Source organism: Dendrobates tinctorius, unplaced genomic scaffold (assembly GCF_039654945.1).
Source record: "Dendrobates tinctorius isolate UK_male_01 unplaced genomic scaffold, ASM3965494v1 ptg000016l, whole genome shotgun sequence".
NCBI lineage: Eukaryota > Metazoa > Chordata > Amphibia > Anura > Dendrobatidae > Dendrobates > Dendrobates tinctorius.
In genome coordinates this window covers 9,610,066-9,635,239 of record NW_027361684.1, presented here as the reverse complement: position 1 = coordinate 9,635,239, position 25,174 = coordinate 9,610,066, and the positions used below count along the sequence as shown (strand labels likewise).

At 47.4% G+C, this 25,174-nt stretch overlaps 1 protein-coding gene across 1 annotated transcript in view; it reads right to left on the bottom strand.

Moving 5' to 3' along the window:
• Positions 1-25,174, bottom strand: part of EFCAB5 (EF-hand calcium binding domain 5) — a 110,012-nt gene that overhangs the window by 43,020 nt on the left and 41,818 nt on the right. The window contains exon 8 of the mRNA XM_073565427.1: positions 24,406-24,867. Coding sequence (XP_073421528.1) covers positions 24,406-24,867 — 462 coding nt within the window. The remainder of the gene's footprint in view (positions 1-24,405; positions 24,868-25,174) is intronic.

Below are 25,174 nucleotides of genomic sequence, written 5' to 3'. Positions count from 1 at the left end.
GCACTGCCGATATGATCAGTGAGTCAATGACACAGCACACAGGGAATGTGATCATGTTCTGTTCCCCCTCTTTGCAGCAGCTTCCGCACAGTGCTGCTGCTGCTGCTGCCGGGAGCTCTGAGTCTCCTCTGCGCAGCGCGACACTGCCTTGCCCGGCACATGCGCGCAGGAGGAGACAGTTTCGGCGGCGATGATGAGTCATGACTGTCTGCTTCCTGCTTCCTGTGCTGCGGGTGCCGGCGCTCGCTGTGTCGCACTGCGGAGGAAGAACCCGGCTGCCTGAAGGAGAAAAACCATGGCAGCATGATTGATGAGTATGGAAGGCTGGGGGCCGGGTGAAGGGTGAGCGGGGGGGGGATTGGGGGAGGGTGTTGGTGCTGGTGGTGACTCTGAGTGTGGTGGGTGACTGAGGGGGCCCATGATCTGTTCTGCCAGTGCCATAAATGATGGGCTCCTCTCAGTCACCTCACCAGCCTGGGGCCAGGGTCAGGGTCCCAGACAGTGCTCCAGCCCCCACATTCCTTCTGTCCTGCTGGCTGGGGGCCTGTAGTGCAGTGGTGACTGAGGGGGCCCATGAGCAGGCCCCAGCAGTGGCATGCAGCGGGCCCCAGCAGTGGCATACAGCGGGCCCCAGCAGTGGCATACATCGGGCCCCAGCAGTGGCATACATCGGGCCCCAGCAACATCGGGCCCCAGCAGTGGCATACATCGGGCCCCAGCAGTGTCATACAGCGGGCCCCAGCAACATCGGGCCCCAGCAGTGGCATACAGCGGGCCCCAGCAGTGACATACAGCGGGCCCCAGCAGTGACATACAGCGGGCCCCAGCAGTGGCATACAGCGGGCCCCAGCAGTGGCATACAACGGGCCCCAGCAGTGGCATACAGAGGGCCCCAGCAGTGGCATACAGAGGGCCCCAGCAGTGGCATACAGAGGGCCCCAGCAGTGGCATACAGTGGGCCCCAACAGTGGCATACAGCAGGCCCCAGCAGTGGTATACAGCAGGCCCCAGGCTGGTGACTGAGGAGCCCATCTTTTATGGCAGAACAGATGGGCCGCCCATCTGTTTTGCCATAAAAGATAGGCTCCTCAGTCACCAGCCTGGGGCCAGGGGTCCAAGACAGTGCTCCAGCCTCCACCATTCCTTCTGTCCTGCTGGCTGGGGGCCTGTAGTGCAGCATGTAATGTGATGTGAATGCCACACTGGAGATGCTGCTTCTACTACTGCCCCCATTATGGTGTGCCATCAGGGAGCTCCCAGCTCCCACAGGGCATTACAGGCCTTAGTATGAAGCAAACACTGTGGGAGCTCCCTGAGGACACCATACTGGGGCAGTGAGATCCTCACTTCACAGGGCACCATGATCTCTATGTATGATCCCTGACTGGGCCCCGTGATCTCTATGTACAATCCCTGCCTGGGCCCCATGATCTCTATGTACGCCACTGACTGGGCCCCGTAATCTCTATGCATGCCCCTGAGTGGGCCCCGGCCATGATCTCTATGTACACCCCTGATAGGGACCCATGTCCGTCCCTAATGGGGCCCCTGTAATCTCTTGTGGCCCTCGCCTCCACTTGGCAGTAGTAGAAGCAGCATCTCCTTAGTGTGGCGTTCAAACTTCATGCTACACTGTACATGACTCACAGCCAGCAGCAGGAAGGATGAGGAGGTAATTGCCTGGGCTGGGACCCTTGGCTGAGGCTGGCAGGGCATACTACTGCTCAATGGGCATGATTATCATGCCTATTGGCCAGTATGTCATGCCAGCCTCTGGTGGTACTATCATGCATGCCCATTGCCCAGTATGTCCTGCCAGCGTCTGTGGTACTACCATGCCCACCCAGCATGTCCTGACAGCCACTGGTGGTAGTACTAACAAGATAGTACCACAGAGGCTGGCAGTGGCAGTACATACTGAGCAATGGGCATAATAGTGCCACAAAGGCTGGGAGGACATACTGGGCAATGGGCATGATAGTACCACCAGTTGATTCTCCACAGCTCCATCTCCCCACCTCGCTGCTGTTAGGCTGGGTTAAGATTGCGTTTAAGCTGTGCGTTACAACAAATCGGTTGTAAATAAGCACAAACGCAATGTACCATACACTTGTATTGCAAAAACGCATACTAACACTTGCAAAAATAGGCATGCATTTGAAAGTACCGCATATACTCGAGTATAAGCTGACCCGAGTATAGCGGAGGCCCCTAATTTTACCCTCCAAAACTAGGGAAACTTATTGACTCGAGTATAAGCCTAGGGTAAGAAATACAGCAGACCGCCATCCTGTTATATAGCCCCCCATCCCAGTATACAGCGGCCATAACTGGTATATACCCATCACTGGTATACAGCAGGCCCCAGCAGTGGTATACATCAGGCCCCAGCAGTGGTATACAGCAGGCACCAGCAGTGGAATACAGCACTCCCCTGCTGGCACACCGCGGCGCCCCCCCATCCCTGTATAGAGGCCCCCCTCCCCCCCCGCCGAAGCAGCACTGATCTCACCCTCCGACGTCTTCTTGCAGCCACCGGGGGTCCTCTGTCCTCGCTGTATTGCCGCTTCTATTGCTGTGGGCGGCACAGCAGCATGACGTTATCGCTGCTGCGCCCGCGGTCACATTATTAGAGCCGACAATACAGCGAGTACAGAGGACCGAGGACCCCCGGTGGATGCAAGAAGACGTCGGAGGGTGAGATCAGTGCTGCTGCGGTGGGGGGGGCCTCTGTACAGGGATGGGGCGGTGTGCCAGCAGGGGGGCTGTATTCCACTGCTGGGGGGCTGTATACCATAGTGACTCGAGTATAAGCCGAGAGGGGCACTTTTCAGCACAATTTTTGTGCTGAAAAACTTGGCTTATACTCGAGTATATACGGTATGTGTTATTTTCAATGCACTGGAAAACGGTTGGCGGCTGGAGCCCAGCTGTACAGTGACCGCTTCTCTCACAGCTGTGTTCTAGTGTTATTCTGTGCCTGCTCATCTGTCAGTAGACATATTTGTCCGATGGCAAAGATGTAGCAGAGCTCAACACGGAAGATCAGTGGATTACGTCGGAGCGAGGATTTTTTTTAGTAAAGATGGAGTCCCTAAATGTCTTTTGTGTTTGATTTTTAGTAAACATTTATTTTCTCTGGGTTGTTTTTTCTGTTTACTAGAAATTCATGGTGGCCATGTCTAGTTTGGCGTGACGCCAAGAATTTCAGGCTTAGTATCAGCTGATAATACAAAGCTGGTACTAACCCCATTATTACCCAGGGTGCCACCCCCCACCAAGGCCACTGGAAGAGCCGGATAAAGCGCCTGGAAATGGCGCTACGATGAATGCACCAATTCCAGGGGGGCTGCGGGCTGCCGTTTTCAGCGTGGGGGGCCCAAAATGCTTGGGCCTTACCATGCTGAGAATCCCAGCCCGCAGCTGCCTGGTTTTACCTGGCTGGCGATCAAAATATGGTGATTGCCAGCCAGATAAAACAAGGCAACTGGGGGCTGGGATTCTCAGCATGGTAAGGCCCAAGTGTTCTTGGCCCCCCCACGCTGAAAATCATAGCCCACAGCCACCCCTGAAAATGGTGCCTTCATCATAGTACCATGTCAAGGGGCTTTCTTCGGCTCTTCCAGCGGCCCTGGTGGGTGCGGCACGCTTGGTAATAACGGGGTTAGTACCAGCATTGTATTATCAGCTGGTACTAAGCCTGAAATTCATAGTGTCACGCCAAACTAGACATGGTCACTATGATTTTATAGTAAACAGGAAAAAAAAAACACAACCCAGAGAATATAAATGTTTAATAAAAATCCAACACAAAACACATTTAGGGACTCCACCTTCAAAAAAAAAAAATCCTTGCTTCGGCGTAATCCACAGGTCTTCTGTCTTCAGGTCTGCTACATCTTTGTCATTACACAAATATGTCTGTTGACAGAGATGAGCAGGCACAGAATGACACTGGAGCACTGTTACTGTGTATTGCGGCACTATGTCGCTTTTTTGTCCTTTTATGTAGTGTAAAAATCTTGGGAAAAGTGTGGATTGTTCTCTGGAAGTGATCGGTTATAGCTCACTATGTTATTTTCTGCAGAGATAAGTCCTGCAAAGAAGACACGATATCGGTCTGCGACAGATAAAGAATTTCACCTAGAGACATCACTGGTGAGTTTGTGTATTACCTATACACGCACACTGACACTATATACAGAGCTCCTGTGTATAATGTCACTGCTGATAACTAAATTACCTGTACACTGACACTATATACAGAGCTCCTGTGTATAATGTTACTGGTAATCTCTACATTATCTGTACCCTGACTCTATATACAGAGCTTTTTTAAATTTTCACTATCGGTCACAATCTGGTGCCATGTTGTGCTCTGGTCATGGCTTGTCGGTATTCGTCCCTTGTATGTGGTATTATTCGGACAGTCATTATGTTGTGGTAATATGTGGTTTTCTCATGATGTGGCAGTATATATACCTTGTTGTTACATACAAAAGCAGAAAACAGTGGCACTCACCGGGTTTCTTGCAAGCATTGGGGTCTTTATTGGAGACAGTGGCTGTACATTGTGCAGGGAGGGGGTCACCGGGCGGACGACGATACCGTTTCGGGCATAGTGCCCTTCGGCTGGTGCCAGGACCAGCCGAAGGGCACTACGTCCGAAAAGCTATCGTCGTCCGCACGGTGACCCCCTCCCTGCACAATGTACAGCCACTGTCTCCAATAAAGACCCCAATGCTTGCAAGAAACCCGGTGAGTGCAAGAAACCCGGTGAGTGCCACTGTTTTCTGCTTTTGTATGGACTTATCAGTTGTGCTTTAGAGCGAAGACACCCTGGGGATCTGTATACAGTGGGGCAAAAAAGTATTTAGTCAGTCAGCAATAGTGCAAGTTCCACCACTTAAAAAGATGAGAGGCGTCTGTAATTTACATCATAGGTAGACCTCAACTATGGGAGACAAACTGAGAAAAAAAAATCCAGAAAATCACATTGTCTGTTTTTTTTTCATTTTATTTGCATATTATGGTGGAAAATAAGTATTTGGTCAGAAACAAAATTTCATCTCAATACTTTGTGATATATCCTTTGTTGGCAATGACAGAGGTCAAACGTTTTCTGTAAGTCTTCACAAGGTTGCCACACACTGTTGTTGGTATGTTGGCCCATTCCTCCATGCAGATCTCCTCTAGAGCAGTGATGTTTTTGGCTTTTCGCTTGGCAACACGGACTTTCAACTCCCTCCAAAGGTTTTCTATAGGGTTGAGATCTGGAGACTGGCTAGGCCACTCCAGGACCTTGAAATGCTTCTTACGAAGCCACTCCTTCGTTGCCCTGGCGGTGTGCTTTGGATCATTGTCATGTTGAAAGACCCAGCCACGTTTCATCATCAATGCCCTTGCTAATGGAAGGAGGTTTGCCCTCAAAATCTCACGATACATGGCCCCATTCATTCTTTCATGTACCCGGATCAGTCGTCCTGGCCCCTTTGCAGAGAAACAGCCCCAAAGCATGATGTTTCCACCACCATGCTTTACAGTAGGTATGGTGCTTGATGGATGCAACTCAGTATTCTTTTTCCTCCAAACACGACAAGTTGTGTTTCTACCAAACAGTTCCAGTTTGGTTTCATCAGACCATAGGACATTCTCCCAAAACTCCTCTGGATCATCCAAATGCTCTCTAGCAAACTTCAGACGGGCCCGGACATGTACAGGCTTAAGCAGTGGGACACGTCTGGCACTGCAGGATCTGAGTCCATGGTGGCGTTGTGTGTTACTTATGGTAGGCCTTGTTACATTGGTCCCAGCTCTCTGCAGTTCATTCATTAGGTCCCCCCGCGTGGTTCTGGGATTTTTGCTCACCGTTCTTGTGATCATTCTGACCCCACGGGGTGGGATTTTGCGTGGAGCACCAGATCGAGGGAGATTATCAGTGGTCTTGTATGTCTTCCATTTTCTAATTATTGCTCCCACAGTTGATTTCTTCACTCCAAGCTGGTTGGCTATTGCAGATTCAGTCTTCCCAGCCTGGTGCAGGGCTACAATTTTGTTTCTGGTGTCCTTTGACAGCTCTTTGGTCTTCACCATAGTGGAGTTTGGAGTCAGACTGTTTGAGGGTGTGCACAGGTGTCTTTTTATACTGATAACAAGTTTAAACAGGTGCCATTACTACAGGTAATAAGTGGAGGAAAGAGGAGACTCTTAAAGAAGAAGTTACAGGTCTGTGAGAGCCAGAAATCTTGATTGCTTGTTTCTGACCAAATACTTATTTTCCACCATAATATACAAATAAAATGAAAAAAAAACAGACAATGTGATTTTCTGGATTTTTTTTTCTCAGTTTGTCTCCCATAGTTGAGGTCTACCTATGATGTAAATTACAGACGCCTCTCATCTTTTTAAGTGGTGGAACTTGCACTATTGCTGACTGACTAAATACTTTTTTGCCCCACTGTATATGCCATGCTGTTTGAAGTGTTGCTGTTACCTGAGACACCAGTGTCGGTCTGCATTACTTGTTTTAGTGTATATACCTTGTTGTACTTGGTAGCACCGTATTTGATCACTATATGTGTTCTGGTCATGGTGTGGCGGTATTTCTCCCTTCTATGTGGTATTATTAGTCTGGGTATAGTGAATTGTTGTCAGTCATTTGTTTTTTCGGATATTAAGAATGGGAACATTCTTTATTTGCAATACATATTGAATACTTTGTTTCACCTTTCCCTGTGTTGTGACTACTACACAGCAGCAGAGATGCACTCAGGCTAGGGTCACACATACCGCTTTTGGGAGTTTTCCGGCTTCCTCAGATTTTCTGGACTCCGGTATTCTGAAACCGGAGTCTGGTTCTGGTGTCTGGTTAATTCAAACGTGGTACCATCTGCCCCCATGCTGTCAGCTCCCTGCGGCCACACATACAGCGCTTTGTGGTTTGCTTTTAAACGGTGCACAGGAAACGTGGCATGCCACGTTTCCTGTGCACCGTTGAAAAGCGGTTGCAAAAGCGCTGTATGTGTGGCCGCTCATAGATCAAAGCATAGGGGACTATGACAGGTCTTTTCCTAAAACTGGACGTCGGAACCGGACTCCGGTTTGTGAAACCGGAATGCTGAGAACCGGAGGGACCCCTGAAAAGGTCCTAAAACAGTATGTGTGACCGTAGCCTTACAGAGGTTTTCTGTAGGTAGCCAGTAATCATTTGTACGGCCATGTTTACACATTGAGTATTTTGTAAATTGTTAACCTTAAGATTTGTAAGGAGACTTATAGGAGCATGGACTCCTGTGCTGCCTCTGTGCATACATATATGGAAGTCCTGCAATACTATAGTTTATGTAAATGACACTGAACTTTTAATTAGCTTTGTACATTAAAGCATCACATTATTTTGGCAAATTGCAATAGTGTCAGAAATAAGTTCTCTTTAAAATATCACTCTGTGTTATTATTAACCACTACCTGACCCATGATGTACAATGTCATGGGCCGGTTACCAGGGTTTGATGTGAGCTCCGGCGCGGAGCTCACATCAAACATTCCACATCTCAGCTGATCTCATCAGCTGAGATGTCAGGCTTACAGCATCGATCGGATCCGGAATCCAATCGCTGCTGTTAACCCTTTTGATCCTGCTGTCAATTACTGCCAGCAGGACCCAAAGCAGCCACGGCAGGGAATGTGCTGTTCTTCGCCGGTACTGGAGATCCCGCGATAGCATCGCAAGATCTCCAACGGTCATGTGATAGCCTGGGGGACTGGCTTGATGTTGGAAGCTGTAACGGAGCACTTCCAGTGAGTGGTTGTCAGTCGCTGAAAACTACTCACTGCGCAATTCTGACAGATACCGTTGTGCTGCAACTCATCAGTATCTTTCAGAAGTAATCGGACAGTGGATTCCTGTGCCTCTCTATGGGGGTGTGTAAAAGTTAAAAATTCATTAATAGTTATTACAAACGTAAAAAAAAAAAAAAGTAACAATCTCTCCCTTTTCCCCCATTGACAATAAAAGTATACAAAAAAAATACATGTTTGGTATCGCCACATTCAGAATTGCCTAAACTATCAAGATATGAAATCAATTAATGATAGCCGTAAACTGCGTAACTGAAAATCGGTCCAAATTACAAAATTATTATTTTGTGGTCCACTGCAACATGGCTTTAAAATGCAATAACAGGCGATCAAAACAGTGCATCCACCCAAACATTATATAATTAAAAACGTCAGCTCAAGACGCAAATAATAAGCCATCACACAGCCCCAGATCTCGAAAAATGAGAACGCTACGGGTCGCGGAACATGGCACAAAAAAAGGTATTTCTTTTCTAACTTGTGAATTTGTTTGAAACACTTAGATACCAGTAAAGGTATACATGTTCGGTATCTAAAAACTCGTACCGACCTAAGGCATCACACCATTACGTCACACCTTATAGTGAACATGACGTCTAAAAAACCCAATAAACAAACATGTAATTGCACTTTTTTTGCAATTTTACTGTACTTGGAATTTTTGGTGCCATTTCCCTGTACATTATATGGTAAAATAAATGATTGCACCTGAAAGTACAACTCGTCCCGCAAAAAAAAAGCCCTCATATGTCTATATCAGAGGTCCCCGATGTCATTCCTCGAGGGCCAAACCAGTGCATGTTTTCAGGATCTCCTTAGTATTGCACATTAGGTAATGATTCCAATCCCTGTGCAATAGTAAGGAAATCCTGAAAACCTGCACTGGTTCAGCCCTCGAGGACTGACATTGGGGACCTCTGGTCTATATTGACAGAAAAATAAAAAGGTTATGGTTCTTGGAAGCCGAGGAGCAAAAAAACGTAAATGAAAAACGAAAAATACCCGGATCATGAAGGGATTAATGTAAGTTCCCAGTGTGTAATAAAATACATAGCAGGCAGTCATTGTCTTCTGCCACTGTGTCATTTGCTTTTCCTCTTTTTGTTGACAGAAGCAGTAGACTATAGCCACCCACCGGTATTTTACTACACACACATACCGTAATCTAAATTAGTGATACCGCTCTGGTGGTTAAATAAAAAAATTCCCTAAAGTGCTATTTAAAACAAGAGGATATGTCAGCATTTCTGTGTGGTGTAATATATAGAGGATGTGTCTTGTGTGGTGTGTATATAGAGGATGTGTTGGCTCTCCTCTATGATTCTGTAAAGACTCACCTCACACACCATACATGTAAGCTGACAGTTCTCCCTATTGATATAGTATTCTTTTTTAGAAGAAAATGCAAAGTCTCTATTTTGTGGCAGCTGGAGTATGTTTGGCTGAATATTGTGTATCCATACTGATTCTATATGCTACAATATAAGTTTGACATGGCTTTATGAAGTACAAGTGCATAGGCTCGTATGCTAAGATTGTACTTAGGCTGGTTTCATACCACGTTTTTTGCCCTGTAAGGCTGTGTCCGGTGCTTTGCAGCAGGCACTGGACAGAGCCTGACAGCTCCAGACAAATAGAACCAGAGGGTTATTATGCCCTCCAGTCCTGTTTGTAGCCGGATTCTACAGAACGCAGCTGAGGAAGCTGTCTCCTGCTGAAATGGTGCTAAACCTCTTCACATGAGACAGCTCCCCAGTGCTAAAGTTCAGCAGAGCTCACGCTGAACTGCAGCAGCTGGAGTCTGGGAACATGACAGATTCTCTGTCAGATCGGTCGCCCCATAGAATCCCATGTTGAGGGGCGCCGGATCGCTGTCGACCCGTAAGAATACGGCAGGGTCCAGTTTGCTTTAATTTTTCGGCCCAGACACAAAAATGCTGCAAGCTCCATTTTTGTGTCCAGGGCAAAAATCGTTTGCAGCCTGATGATGCCGGACAGGGACAAAACCGGATGGCAAATAACTGCCATCCAGTCCTGTCTGGCACCATAGGTCTGTATTGTGTGAAAATCGGGTCCGAGGTGTCAGGTTGACATCGGACAGCCCCGGACCTGATCCTGCCGTGTTGGGAAACTGATTTTATTCGTGAGAATCCACTAATTAGTTATAACTTACATTACCTTTTCGTCAATAGGAAGAAGACAGCGCAATGTCTTCTAAAAGAAATTCTGATTCAAAAGACAAGGCAGAAGAAGAGGGTGGCAAAAAAAAAAAATATAAATCTGGTGCAATAAAGAGACAGGAGACATCAAGAAAGGGGCTAGCCAAAGCCAGTTCAGCACCAGGACAGCAGAGGTTATGGCAACCAAGAGGTGTTGCCAGTGAAACATTTGTGCAGCAAACAGCCTCAACCTCGGACGTTGCTACTAGTCAACCTGAGGTATTGCCAGATGAAGCTACTACTGTAGATGCAATGTGTGATGCAAAAGAACCTTACACATCACATACAGTTGAACAGTATTGCACAGATGAAACTTGTGAGCCAATAAGTGACTCCGATTCAGAGAGTTCTGCTTCAGCCTATGATGTCATATCCTCAGATGTGTCTTCATTGTCTGACACTTGCATTGCTTTTAGAGCACCAGATCAGATGAGCAGTTTAACTGCAAAGCTGCACTTTATGAATAAACATCCAATTCAACCATCATCCGATGCAACCCATACATTGCCATTCCATGCACACAAAGTTTACTTCAGAGCTGTACCAGGTGGTAGTGCCATTCAAAGAAAATGGCTTTCTTACTGTGCACAAAGTCAAAAGTTATTTTGCTCTACTTGCATGGCATTTTGTAGCAACAGAAGAAGCCATTTTATTAATGGCTGGGTAGTTGATAAAACACATGTGTATGATCGCATAAAGGAACATGAGGAATCGATCCTACATCAGTCATCTGCAACAGCCTATTTGTCTGCTGAAAAAAAAAAGACATTGAAACAATGATCAATATAAATTTAGTCAATAAAAACAAAGAAAAAATACAACAAAATAGAACAGTTGTTAAAAGAGTAATTGACATTATACTCTGCATAGCCAAACTAAACCTTGCGTACAGAGGAAAGGAAGAAGCTGCTCATTCTTTGCTAAATCCTGATCTAAATCATGGAAATTTTCTAGAGATAGCACTGCTTATTAGCAAGTGTGATAGTATACTGAAAAAACATGTAGATGACGTTGAGGCAATTAGTGAGAAACAAAAAAAAGCACACCCACATAGCAAAGGACGTGGTGGTTTGGTGACATTTTTAAGTAAGACTTCAGTCAACCGTCTAATTGTAATAATGGGAAAAATGGTGAAAGACCAAATAAGTCTCGATGTGAAAAATGCTGTTAAGTTCAGTGTGGAAATGGACAGCACACAAGATGTTTCTGTTCAAGAACAGTGCAGCATAATTTTGCGTTATGTGAAGGACAGGACGGTACATGAAAGACTCTTTTCTCTAATTAATGTCAGTAGCACAACTGGGCAAGATCTTTTCTCAGGAATGAAAGAACAATTAGATAAGTTTTCTTTGAGTGTTACCAATATTGTTGGTTGTTCTTTTGATGGAGCTGCTAATATGAGTGGATGCTGCAATGGTGTACAGGCCCACATAAAGACCATGTCATGCAACTCTGTGTTTACTTGGTGTTATGCGCATATACTTAACCTGGTCATTGTTGATGCTACAAAATCTGCCTATCAGGTAAAATCATTCTTTGGCCTTTTAGAGAAGACAGCTGTCTTTTTCTCAGAATCCTATAAAAGATCTGGTGTATGGACTCAACATGTTAGATCACAGACTGAAGGTCATGACAAATTGGCTAGACTTAAGAAAATTGCTGACACTCGCTGGTGGAGCAAACCAAGGGCTTTGCATATCATTTTTGGATCCTACCATGACCAATCGAGGCAACTGTACAGCACATTATTGTACTGCTTGCATTACATTTCAACTTGCCCAACTTTTGATGACAAAGCAATAACTGAGGCAACTAATCTACTTCACTGCTGGACAAAGTATGAAACCTTGCTTGTTGCATTTTTGTTTATGCAAATTTTTGAAATTGCTAATCCGATTTCTGATTACCTCCAAACTCGTGGACTGGATGTTTTACAGGCATGGCGCATGATCGAAAGTGCCAGAATTCAGATCTTTAGGCTCAGGGATTCCTTCTCTGACCTTATTAAAACAGTCAATTCGTTTATTGAAAATGTAGATTCTACACTTGACGAACAGTCAATCAATGTTATTATTGAAAAAGCCTTACCCCAGAAAATAATAGGTAGAAAAAAAATTATGCCTGGTGAGTTAGCAAAGGATGAGCCTTCTTCTGACCCCCTGAAAAGTTTTCAGCATCATGTTTTTTATGTTGTCATTGACCAGGCAACAATGAGCATTGAAAACAAATTCTCAAAAAAACAAAAACCTGATTCAAGATCTAGCGTACTTTGACCCCAGACAGTTTGAACGTATTAGCTGTACTGACATTCCATCAGAGGCTTTGCAGACTGTAGCTACACTGGCTGAAGTTGATGTTATTCAACTTAAAGTTGAGCAAGTTAGTTTTAAAGAAAACTATTCTGCTCTCAAAAATCCATGCCCTCCTATGGATGAAATCACACATGAAATAGAGGATGATGAAGAGGAGGTCATTGATACCAAAAAGTTAGCTTGTGAAAACTGTCTTTCCTGCTGCTACAGACTTTTATATGACTACAATTTACATTCTGCTGCTTACACAAACCTTTTTGCCGTTTACAAGACACTTCTTACATTAGCTTGCACCCAGGTTTCATGTGAAAGAGTGTTTTCAAAGCTGAAGATTGTAAAAAATCGTCTAAGGTCTTCGATTGGACAGGAGCTTTTAGAGTCACTCCTTCTGTTGAACATTGAGTATGACATTTCAAGGAACTTAGACTATGATGACATTATTAATACATATGCAATGTCATCTTCTGTTCTGAAAAAAAAACTTTTGTAATTTTGCTGCTGCATGACCGTTGTTGTGTGTTTATTTGTTGTTATAGGTCCTTTCAATATACGACTGGGTTCACACTACCATTTTTAGTAGGTTTTATCGGCATCTGCTAAAAACTTAGAATGTTTTCCAGAAGCGCATAAGCGCTAAAGAGCTCTTTAGCGCTTATGTGCTTCTGGGAAAGATTCTAAGTTTTTAGCAGATGCCGATAAAACCTGCTAAAAATGGTAGTGTGAACCCATAAAAATTGAATGGTATTGTATTATAGATGAGAGGAAAACGTGCAATACAAACTTCCAAAATGCCTATAGAATTCATTAAGTTTTCCGAGTGGGGCAAGTTTGGTACTGCTACAATGATGCTGGCTGCTGGGATACTAGATAGATGCAGGTTCAATTTGTGGCACTTATACTTTAAGAGAATGTACCTTGAAAGTATTTATTGTTCTGTTATGGCACTTTATCCCACACTGATGTGAATAAGACACCAGTGTGTCCTCTTTTGCCAGAGTGTTTATTTAGTTTGTTATTTATTCATTTTATTGGTTATCTATTGGTTAATAAAGTTAATTAATTTTGAAAGAGTTTGTGGACTTATGTTATTTTTATATACAGTACGGTAACTGCATGGGGCTGGTGGGCCCCAAGATTGAGTTCTCCTGGTGGGCCCCAGGTACTCCAGTCCGGCGCTGATCCTATCACACAACTAGCAGTAGCCGTGGAGTGTTCCTACGGTGATCCTAGACACCTCGTCACAGCCGGAGATCTAAATAAGCCTAAAGAGAGAAAAGGGAAAAACTGACTGCCCCAGAGCAGACCCCAAAGCAATAGGCAGGCCCCAACATATAATGACGGTGAAACGAGATGAAAACACTAACACAGATAGAAAGATAGGTTGAGCAAACGATGGGGCCCAAGCTAACTAAAAAGGACAGGACAGAAAAGCTGCTGTCTGCAATCCGAGAAAACCCTGCTAAAAATATTACCAACACAACTGATAAGCAAAAAGGACCCTGAAGTCACTAGACTTCAAACCCTATATCAGCACTCAGAATATTCTGAAAGCAGAGCAAAAGAGAACACTGATCAAGGAATAAGAATCCAGCACATCCCCGGCCGAGGATGGCTGAACTCAAAAAACAAGGTAAACAAAACCAAAACTAATAAGTTCAATAGCAGAGCAAAAACTTATCTTTGGGAAGCAGGAATCAGACTGGTCTCCAAGAATCCAGCAGAGAAATCACCAGCCACTCAGAAGGGCGTCGGCTGCCTTATATCCAATCTGAAGTTCCTGCTGCCGAGTCACAATCCACCTGGTCAGGTGTTTGATTTCCTTCATCCAAATCAGCCTCACTACCTTCCTTCACCAGAAGAGGGAGATGCTCGGACACAAAAGGTGAATGTACAGATGAGCTCACAACACTCCTCCAGAGTAAACTCAGCATCCATAAAGGCCTGTTGGGAAGGACTCAGCGCAGGAAACTCCACATCCAACAAATAATTTAGACACTCCTGGCCATCCACATCAGTCTTAGAATTGTATAGTGAACCGTAATAATCAGAAAAGCACTTCAGTATCTCCTCAGTTGAGGACACCAAAGCACCACCCGAATCACGAATCTGCAGAATTGTGTTAGTCGCATTATGTTGTCGTACTAAGTAAGCCAAAAATTTGCTTGCCTGATTCCTCATCTCAAAGTAAGACTGCCGGGCAAAAAATAATTTACGTTTCGTCTTGGTGTCAGTATATTGAGCACATAACCTTTGAGCAGTCAGCCACTCCACTCTATTACTATTAGTTTGATCAGATATATAGGCTGCCTCCGAATCTTTCAATCGTCGCTCCATCTCGCCATCCTCCTCCGATGTCACCCGTTTAATGTAAGAGATCGTAGAGGATAAACAACCCCGTAAATAGACTTTAAGAGCATCCCAAAATACATTAATATTTCGGGGTTCAGGGTGGGACGAGACGAAGCAATGTAACTGATCTATCGTTCTATCAGGGGATGTTATCAACTTCAGCCAAAAAGGATTCAATTTCCATGTTATCCTATTAAGCTTAATATAATAGGATAACATATAATATAAGCTTAAGAATAACTGGGCTATAATCCGAAATCCCCCTACTTCCATGTTTAATATCCTCCATCCACACCGCCAGACTGCTGGACCCAAAAATGTAGTCTATTCGAGACAGAGAGCGTTTAGTGGAGGAATGGCAAGTATACTCCCTCGTCTCTGGATGGCGCACCCTCCAAAGATCCAGCCACCCACTACCCGCCATGTATTGTGACAGTTGGGATGTGCGTGGGGGGGGACCCCACCCTGTATTCCATCATCTAATCTCAATCTATCAAGATGGCTGTTCATGACCAAATTAAAATCTCCCATACAAATGACATGTGCATCTGGGTAATTCAAAGCAAAGCTCAATGCCTTCTGAATAAATGATATTTTGGCCGGAGCGGGATTATAAATACAAACAATAACATATTTCTGAGAGTTAATCAGCGCATGCACAAACACAAATCGTCCCTCAGTGTCTTTCCGGGCCTCCCACCGAACATCTTTATGAATTAACAGTGAAACCCCCCCTTGAATAGCTGGTGTGAAAAGCATGTATAAACCACTGCACCCACAATTTCTGTACCCACCGAACCATATCTCTGGTCAGGTGCGTCTCCACCAGAGCCACGACATGAGGACGGTAGTGTCTAATTTGTGAGAACACCTTAATTTTCTTTCGAGGGGTTTTTATGCCTCTTACGTTCCAAGTCATACAAATTAACTCAGAACCCATTCCCGTCCAGTTGGATAAGATGCATTATGGTGCCCGAACCAAGTGCAGAGATCCCACCCAGATAGCAAAATTGGCGTCGGCTGCGGCATCTACCTAAACAACTATAAAAATTAAAACTTTTGAAAAAGAAAAAACAAAACAGGAACCTAGCAACATAGGCGCACAGTCTCTCGCCCCCATCAAAAAATAAACAAGGGGATACCATCACTGAGCACAGCGCCCGGTATTGTTGATATCTGGGTACTCGCCGAGAGAGCTCCAGTTAGACCTTGATTGAAAGGATCTGAAGTAACAGCCGCCACATTAGGATTCTTTCGCAGGGGATCCCCTATGGGACCGCAGTCACTCAGTCACCTCCACTGGATCTGTGAAAAATACGGAGGAACCTTCATAAACAACCCGAAGTCGGGCCGGATATATCATCGAGTATACAATGTTTCTGTCCCTGAGCCGTTTCTTGACCTCGCTGAATTGTGCCCGCTGCTTCTGCAGTTCCATGGAAAAAATCCGGAAAGATGGAAACGACAGCATTGTTGAACTTAATAGGACTTTTCAGTCGTGCAAGACGCAGGATGGTATCTCTGTCCTTACAATTGAGCAAGCGTGCCAGGAAAGGCCGAGGCGGGGCCCCCGGAGGCAGGGGTCATGCAGGGACCCTGTGAGCTCTTTCAACAGCGAACATTGAGGAGAATTCATCTCCCAGGGAAGTCTTAAGCCAATCCTCTAGAAACTGCTCAGGATGCTGACCTTCCGAGCGCTCAGGCAGACCAACAATACGGATATTATTCCAGCGCATTCTGTTTTCTAAATCATCTGCCTTCTGCTTCCAAGCATTCATGGAGCCCGCCACCTTCGTTAATTTAGCCTCCATAGGTGTAATGGTATCCTCCACCTTGGACACCCTCGTCTCCACCTCCGTAATGCGTCCCTTCATGGCCTGTGTAATGCTAGAGGGAACCTAAGTTAGAGAGTGGACCCTCTGGATCGCGGATCCGGAGCCCCAGGGTCGAGCACACCAGGTGAAGACCGACCCCTATACAGGGATCGTTTGGGGCAGGACCACAGAGGACGGAGGCGCGACAGCCGGAACCAAGAGGGATGGCTCCACGGACAGAAGGACAGGGAAGGCAATGGTACGAAGAACGAGCAGGGACCAGAGGCGCAGGACAGAACCAATACGGAAGACAGGCACGTGGAAAGACCTAGGCGGACTGAAGACGGAGGACGGCACCGGGGATGGAAGACAGCGCCCAGGCAGGCTGGAAGGGAAGGGAGCAGGAGACAGGGAGCGACAGGGCGAGTCAGGCGGAAAGCGGTTAAGCTACAGGAGAACTGTAGAGGCCAGAGGGTGCAGGAAAACTACACAATCATCAGGCGTCCTCCTAACTGCGAGGACGCCTGAAGTACAGCAACCCCCGGATGTGCGTCACCCAAGCCCGCCCCTCAGCGCCGCCCATCGCAGGAGAGACCCAAGCCCGCCCCTCAGCGCCGCCCATCGCAGGAGAGAGAGAGCGGAAGGCGGCGAGCGCGAACCAGGGGGCGGGAACCAGGAGCCGACGTAAGGAGGAATTGACGGCGGGCGCGTGACCGGGCGGGAGCGCGCAGGTGGGGGGACGCTGCAGCGGCCGCCGCAGCAGAAGGGGCATCGGCGGGCATAACCGCCGATGTCACAGTACCCCTCCCCCTACGGCGTCCCTTACCGAGATTGGCCAAAAACTTTTTTAGAATGCGAGGGGCGTTGATATTCTCCCGAGGCTCCCAGGACCTCTCCTCGGGACCAAAACCCACCCAATCGATAAGAAAAAGGGTCTTACCCCGGGCTCTTTTCATAGCCAAGATGTCCTTGACCTCGAAGACGTTATCCGAGATGGCAGGAGAAGGAGGGACGATGGAAACTGGTTGGAACCGATTCAGGACTACGGGTTTCAGGAGCGAGACATGGAAAGCGTTGGGCACCCGGAGCGAAGCAGGCAACCTCAGTTTGTAAGCCACGGCATTAATACGTCCAATCACTTCAAACGGTCCAATGTACCGAGGACTCAGCTTGTAAGAGGGAACTCTCAGACGGATATGTCGAGTTGAAAGCCAGACCTTGTCACCTGGATGGTACGGGGGTACGTCCTTCCGTCTTTTGTCTGCATGCTTCTTGATTCGGTCGTTGGCACTTTTGAGCGCATCCCTGGTCTCTCTCCAAATCTGCGAGAATTCTTTAGCAAGAGAATCGGCTGCGGGTACCTCAGTAGAGGTGGAAAAAGGCAACGGAATACCTGGGTTTTGACCGGTTACCACAAAAAAAGGTGACCTGGTGGTAGATTCACTGGGATGATTATTGTGCGAGAATTCAGCCCAAGGTAAGAGCGCAACCCAGTCGTCTTGATGAGCGTTGGTGAAGTGACGTAGGAAGGTGGTTAACCCCTGATTAATTCGCTCCACTTGCCCGTTGGTCTGAGGATGATATGCGGAGGAAAAGTCGAGAGATGTACCCATAAGCCGGCAGAGTGCCCTCCAGAAGCGGGAGGTGAACTGGACCCCCCGATCCGACAGAATCCGCTGAGGAAGACCATGCAGCCTGAAGACCTGGTGGATGAAGATGTCAGCTAACTTCGGGGCGGACGGTAGTCCCGATAAGGGAATGAAATGGGCCATCTTGGAAAAGCGATCTGCCACGACTAAGATGGTGGTACATCCGGCCGAGCGGGGCAAGTCAGTCACAAAGTCCATGGCGATCTGTTGCCAGGGGGCCTCAGGAACTGGCAAAGGGTGAAGAAGACCGGCGGGGGGCAAAGTCCTAGCCACCTTATTCTGGGCACAGATTGTGCAAGAGGCCACGTAGTCCATCACATCCTGGCGAAGCGTGGGCCACCAATAATACCGGGAAAGCAGTAAGAGAGTCTTCTTGGTCCCAACGTGTCCAGCAATTTTGGAGGAATGTCCCCAGCACAACACCTCTATACGTTTGCCTGGAGGGACGAAGGTCTTACCGGGCGGAGGGGTAGCAAAATTCACAGGAGCCACGGTGATCATCCTAGAAGGCTCGATGATACAGGATGGGACTTCCTCCCTCTCTGAAGACTGCAACGACCTGGAAAGGGCATCGGCCTTGATGTTCCTATTACCCGGTCGGAAGTGAAGTTGGAAGTCAAAGCGGGAAAAAAACAGGGCCCACCTGGCTTGCCGGGCATTGAGCCTTTGGGCGGATTGCAGATAGGCCAGGTTTTTGTGGTCTGTGAGGATGGTAAAGGGATGTACAGCTCCTTCGAGTAAATACCGCCATTCAGTCAAGGCCATCTTAATGGCCAGTAATTCACGGTCTCCAATGGAGTAGTTGCACTCCGCCGGTGAAAAGACTTTAGAGAAGAAGCCGCATGGAACCAGCCGTCCGGACGAAGCCTGCTGGGACAGGACCGCCCCAGCTCCAGTGGAGGAGGCATCCACTTCCAGGACAAAGGGTCTGCTGGTCACAGGCCGATGCAAAATGGGTGCTGAGGCAAAAGAACGTTTCAGAGTTTGGAAAGCGTTTTCCGCTTCAGGGGACCAGCTGTTGGGCTTCGTTCCTTTACGGGTCAGATCCGTGATGGGTTTGGTAACCGTAGAAAAGTGAGGCACAAACTGACGGTAATAGTTTGCGAACCCAAGAAACCGCTGGATGGCCTTAATCCCCACTGGACGAGGCCACTTGAGTATCGCACCGAGTTTTTCGGGATCCATGCTTAGGCCGGAGTCGGTGACGACATATCCCAAGAAGGGTAGTGACGACTGCTCAAAAAGGCATTTCTCGATCTTGGCGTAGAGTTGGTTCTCTCGAAGACGGTGCAAGACCAAGCGTACACTCTTGCGATGAGAGGGCAGATCGGGGGAGAAAACGAGGATGTCGTCCAGGTAGATGACAACACAAGAATAGAGTAGATCCCGGAATACCTCATTGATAAATTCTTGGAACACAGCGGGGGCATTGCAAAGGCCGAATGGCATGACTAGGTATTCATAATGCCCGTCACGGGTATTGAAGGCCGTCTTCCACTCGTCCCCAGCACGGATTCGGACCAAATTGTAGGCTCCCCGCAGGTCTAACTTCGTGAAGATCCGGGCTCCTCTCAGCCGGTCAAAAAGCTCCGGAATCAACGGAAGAGGGTAACGATTCTTGATGGTGATTTTGTTCAGGCCCCGGTAATCAATGCAAGGCCGCAGTGATCCATCTTTCTTCCGGACGAAGAAAAAACCCGCGCCTGCAGGTGAGGAGGACTTTCGGATAAACCCCTTGGACAGATTTTCGTGGATATATTCCGTCATGGCAGCGGTCTCGGCTGGAGAGAGAGGGTATGTTCTACCTCTGGGAGGAACCGCTCCAGGAATCAGGTCGATGGGGCAGTCATAAGGCCGGTGCGGAGGCAGGGAATCCGCCTCTTTCTTGCAGAAAACATCAGCATAGGCGTGATATGGCACAGGAAGACCAGGGAGGTCTGTAGGCTTGCGCTGAGGATGGGGACGGACCAGGGTACGTAAACAGCTTACATGGCAGGCGTGCCCCCAGCGCAGGATCTCTCCGGAGCGCCAGTCGATAACAGGCTCATGCCGCCTAAGCCAAGGTAGCCCCAAAATGTGAGACTGAGCATCGCGCTGTTGTGCGAGCTCCTGCTGGAGACTGACTAAGAGAGGTGCGTGTGCTGGGTCTGCGGTCTGAAGAGCGGAGAGCCGGGTGTCCATGGACTTCATGAATGACATGATACGGGTCTGGTTTTCTCTAAGGAAGAGCAGTTCCTTTTGAGTGGCAGCCGCGGCACCGGCGGGGTCCATGGCCTGATGATACTGTAATGCTAGAGGGAACCTAAGTTAGAGAGTGGACCCTCTGGATCGCGGATCCGGAGCCCCAGGGTCGAGCACACCAGGTGAAGACCGACCCCTATACAGGGATCGTTTGGGGCAGGACCACAGAGGACGGAGGCGCGACAGCCGGAACCAAGAGGGACGGCTCCACGGACAGAAGGACAGGGAAGGCAATGGTACGAAGAACGAGCAGGGACCAGAGGCGCAGGACAGAACCAATACGGAAGACAGGCACGTGGAAAGACCTAGGCGGACTGAAGACGGAGGACGGCACCGGGGATGGAAGACAGCGCCCAGGCAGGCTGGAAGGGAAGGGAGCAGGAGACAGGGAGCGACAGGGCGAGTCAGGCGGAAAGCGGTTAAGCTACAGGAGAACTGTAGAGGCCAGAGGGTGCAGGAAAACTACACAATCATCAGGCGTCCTCCTAACTGCGAGGACGCCTGAAGTACAGCAACCCCCGGATGTGCATCACCCAAGCCCGCCCCTCAGCGCCGCCCATCGCAGGAGAGACCCAAGCCCGCCCCTCAGCGCCGCCCATCGCAGGAGAGAGAGAGCGGAAGGCGGCGAGCGCGAACCAGGGGGCGGGAACCAGGAGCCGACGTAAGGAGGAATTGACGGCGGGCGCGTGACCGGGCGGGAGCGCGCAGGTGGGGGGACGCTGCAGCGGCCGCCGCAGCAGAAGGGGCATCGGCGGGCATAACCGCCGATGTCACAGCCTGCATATCCTGGCGAAGTCTCCCCACCTCCGTATAAACATCCTCAATTTTCTCCGTCAGGGATGTCCTGGTCAAAGAGAGAGCCTGCATCTACTGCTCAGACGCTTGTTTAAGGGTCAGTTCCTCCTGATCGTCTCCTCCTCACACCCCGAAGGGCGATTTTTGCGCTGAACTTGAGAGGAAGTGCTTCTATTATGTCGTGCACTTTCAGCGGGGTCAGGTCTAACAAACTCCTTCAATTTTTCCGCCGCTCCAGACCCTTTAAGTCGGCTCATGTTTATCTGCAGTGCGGTCTGATGAAACAGCTGAAAACGTGTGATCCAGGTGTCACCCACCACAGGTGAAGGTTACAGCAGGGCTGGTAACAGTTAATTGTGGGTCAGGCTACAGAGGGATGCCTCAGGGATTATGAGGACGGCAAGGTACAGATCCTTATGGCCAGGGGAGGGAGAGGGGGCCCCACAGAAACAGCTGCAGTGGGGGAGGGTACACAGAGCCTCCCTTAATAATGGCGCCAGCCGGCGCAGTGAGCGGATAATAAGAGAGGGATACCACGCAGGGCCCACTTTTTCAGGGCACTCACCGCGTGCTCCCTCAGATTGTCAGCCGGTTTCTTCACTGCCAGGCGGCGGTGCAGCAATGTGAGCCGACGCTGCAGCTCTCAGTTGCTGAGCTGTGCGCCCAAGATGGCCGCCGCCTCGTGGGGAACCAGCCGCCCGCTCCTGTCTCCCCCGCCGCCCCCTCTCAGAAGTTGCCTCCCGACCTGCCACGGGGTATCCAGGGGGTCCCGACGTCTAAGGGGGTCCAGCCAGCTGTAGGTAAGCTACCAGGAAGGGGTCCAAGGTCCAGGATCCGACTGGATGATGAAGAGCTCTCCTTGCCGGCATCCTCTCCCGCTCACGGCATAGCCACGCCCCCCCCCCGACAGTCTATTCTTGTTCTTAGAAATGAAGGCTATTTCATGCGAGAGATTGCCAAGAAACTGAAGATTTTCTACAACGGTGCGTACTACTCCCTTCAGAGGAGAGCACAAACAGGCTCTAACCAGAGTAGAAAGAGAAGTGGGAGGCCCCGCTGCACAACTGAGCAACAAGACAAGTACATTAGAGTCTGTAGTTTGAGAAATCGACGCCTCACAGGTCCTCAAAGGGCAGCTTCATTAAATAGTGCACGCAAAACGCCAGTGTCAATGTCTACAGTGAAGAGGCGACTCCGGGATGCTGGCCTTCAGGGCAAAGTGGCAAAGAAAAAGCCATATCTGAGACTGGCTAATAAAAGGAAAAGATTTAATATGGGCAAAAGAACACAGACATTGGACAGAGGAAGATTAGTAAAAAGTGTTATGGACAGACAAATCCAAGTTTGAGGTGTTTGGATCACACCGAAGAACATTTGTGAGATGCAGAACAACTGAAAAGATTCTGGAAGAGTGCCTGACGCCATCTGTCAAGCATGGTGGAGGTAATGTGATCATCTGGGGTTGCTTTGGTGCTGGTAAAGTGGGAGATTTGTACAAGGTAAAAGGGATTTTGAATAAGGAAGGCTATCACTCCATTTTGCAACGCCATGCCATACCCAGTGGACAGTGCTTGATTGGAGTCAATTTCATCCTACAACAGGACAATGACCCAAAGCACACCTCCAAATTATGCAAGAACTATTTAGGGAAGAAGCAGGCAGCTGGTATACTATCTGTAATGGAGTGGCCAGCGCAGTCACCAGATCTCAACCCCATTGAGCTGCTGTGGGAGCAGCTTGACCGTATGGTACACAAAAAGTGCCCATCGAGCCAAACCAACTTGTGGGAGGGGCTTCTGGAAGCATGGTGTGAAATTTCTCCAGATTACCTCAGCAAATTAACAGCTAGAATGCCAAAGGTCTGCAATGCTGTAATTGCTGCAAAGGGAGCATTCTTTGACGAAAGCAAAGTTTGAAGGAAAAAATTATTTTTTCAAATGAAAATATTTTTTTCAAACCTTGTCAATGTCTGGACTAGATTTTAAATTCATTTGACAACTCATTTGATTAATAAACGTATGAGTTTTCATGGAAAACACAAAATTGTCTGGGTGACCCTAAACTTTTGAACGGTAGTGTAGAGGAAGAGACCCTGATTCCAGGCATCACTTACTGAGCTGTGTTTTGCTGTTTCAATTTAATAATTATTTTGTCAGCAGAAGATTATCACTACAGGACTAGGTGTCTCGTGCCTCCTTGTCAAAACCCGCCCCACCACTGATTAGCAGAATTCTGTCAATATATATTGTACATAGAAAGCTGTAGTGTGGGTGGTGTACTTATACACAGTTCAATAATAATCTAATTCACCGCACACTCAGAGGGGTTTTTTTATGCAAACAAGTGCTCATTTTCACTTGTTTGCATAAAAAAACCCCTCTGAGTGTGTGGTGAATTAGATTATTATTGGTAATAGGACCTACTGGTCCGTTACACCTGCACCTCGCTATTGAAGACTTGAGTGCACGCTAACTTCCTGGTTACTTATACACAGTTCAGCATTCTGAGATCTGCTAAATCTACTAAAGAGAAACCTGTCACTCTATCACAAGTGCTGCATTCAGTAAATTAAGTGATCCATTGCTAGAATCAGAGTCTCTGTTCTTATATAATGCTGCTGTCAGATTACAAAGCAAAACCTGCTGAAATATTCCCTTTAATCCTTTTCCATATACGTTATAAGCAGCTCTAGCAAATCCATATATTGCATTGTTGAATAATCACTGGAATGACTGCCATGTAATACCTAATTTTTCCCTGCAGTGGGAAATGTATAGCCAGTCGTAGCTTTCTCAAGGATTAGCTGCGGGTCACCGGGGGGGGGGGGGATTCTGAAGTCAGACTCATAATCAATTGAACACCCAATGAGCTTCATTTTGACAAGGGGTTATCTTAGAGAAACAACACTTTTAGACCCACAACCTAGTAATTTACCGCTAATTTGAAAGGTCTACATGGTATAACCGGTTATTAGGACCACAGTCATGTATAAGAATCTGTATACACCACATTTCATAATGCTACACTATGTGTTCCACTTCCTCCTGTGTCCTTTGATCCTTCTCCTCCTGAACTACTGGCTTTATGTTGTCCACCTTCTCCAGTATTCTCTGACCCTGCTTTCTTCTGTCCATCCTCTCCAGAACTATAGCTATATATGTTTTACCTTCTGTGGTGTCCTCTGACTCTTCTTCCTTCTGTCCTTTCTCTCCAGAAATACTGGCTATATTTTGTCCACATTCTCCAGTGTCCTCTGACTGTTCTTCCTTCTGTCCTTTCTCTCCAGAACTACTGTCTATATTTTGTACACATTCTCCAGGGTCTTCTGACTCTTCTTTCTTCTGTCCTTTCTCTCCTGAACTACTGGCTATATTTTGTCCACGTTTTCCAGGGTCTTCTGACTGTTCATCTTTCTGTCCTTTCTCTCCAGAACTACTGTCTATATTTTGTCCACATTCTCCAGGGTCTTCTGACTCTTCTTCCTTCTGTCCTTTCTCTCCAGAACTACTGGTTATAGTAGAATCCGTAGTAGTAGGGATTTCCACTTTTTCATCTGGCTGATTATCTCCTTCCTGGAATTCAGCCCAGAAATCAGTTGGATCCATTTCCCCTATTTCAATTATTGGCCCTAAAGGGAAAAATCAAAGGAAAAATGTAATTTAATTTAATAAATTATAAACAGTATGTAAAGACATTTGGTTGTTTAAATAATTGATCTCAAGAATATTCCCTGGGTAATAAAACCAAACAATGAAAAGTATAAGGCGGATTCTGATGGCTATATTTCACAGTCAACATATGGACCACAAAGCTCATCCAACATCAGGTGCCTTGAAATAAGGCTGTCTGAACCCGACTTAAGACCAGGGTAGGAAGCAATACATCCAAAGGTGTTATGCTTAATTTAATAGAGAGAGGGGAATAAGCTGCTCCCA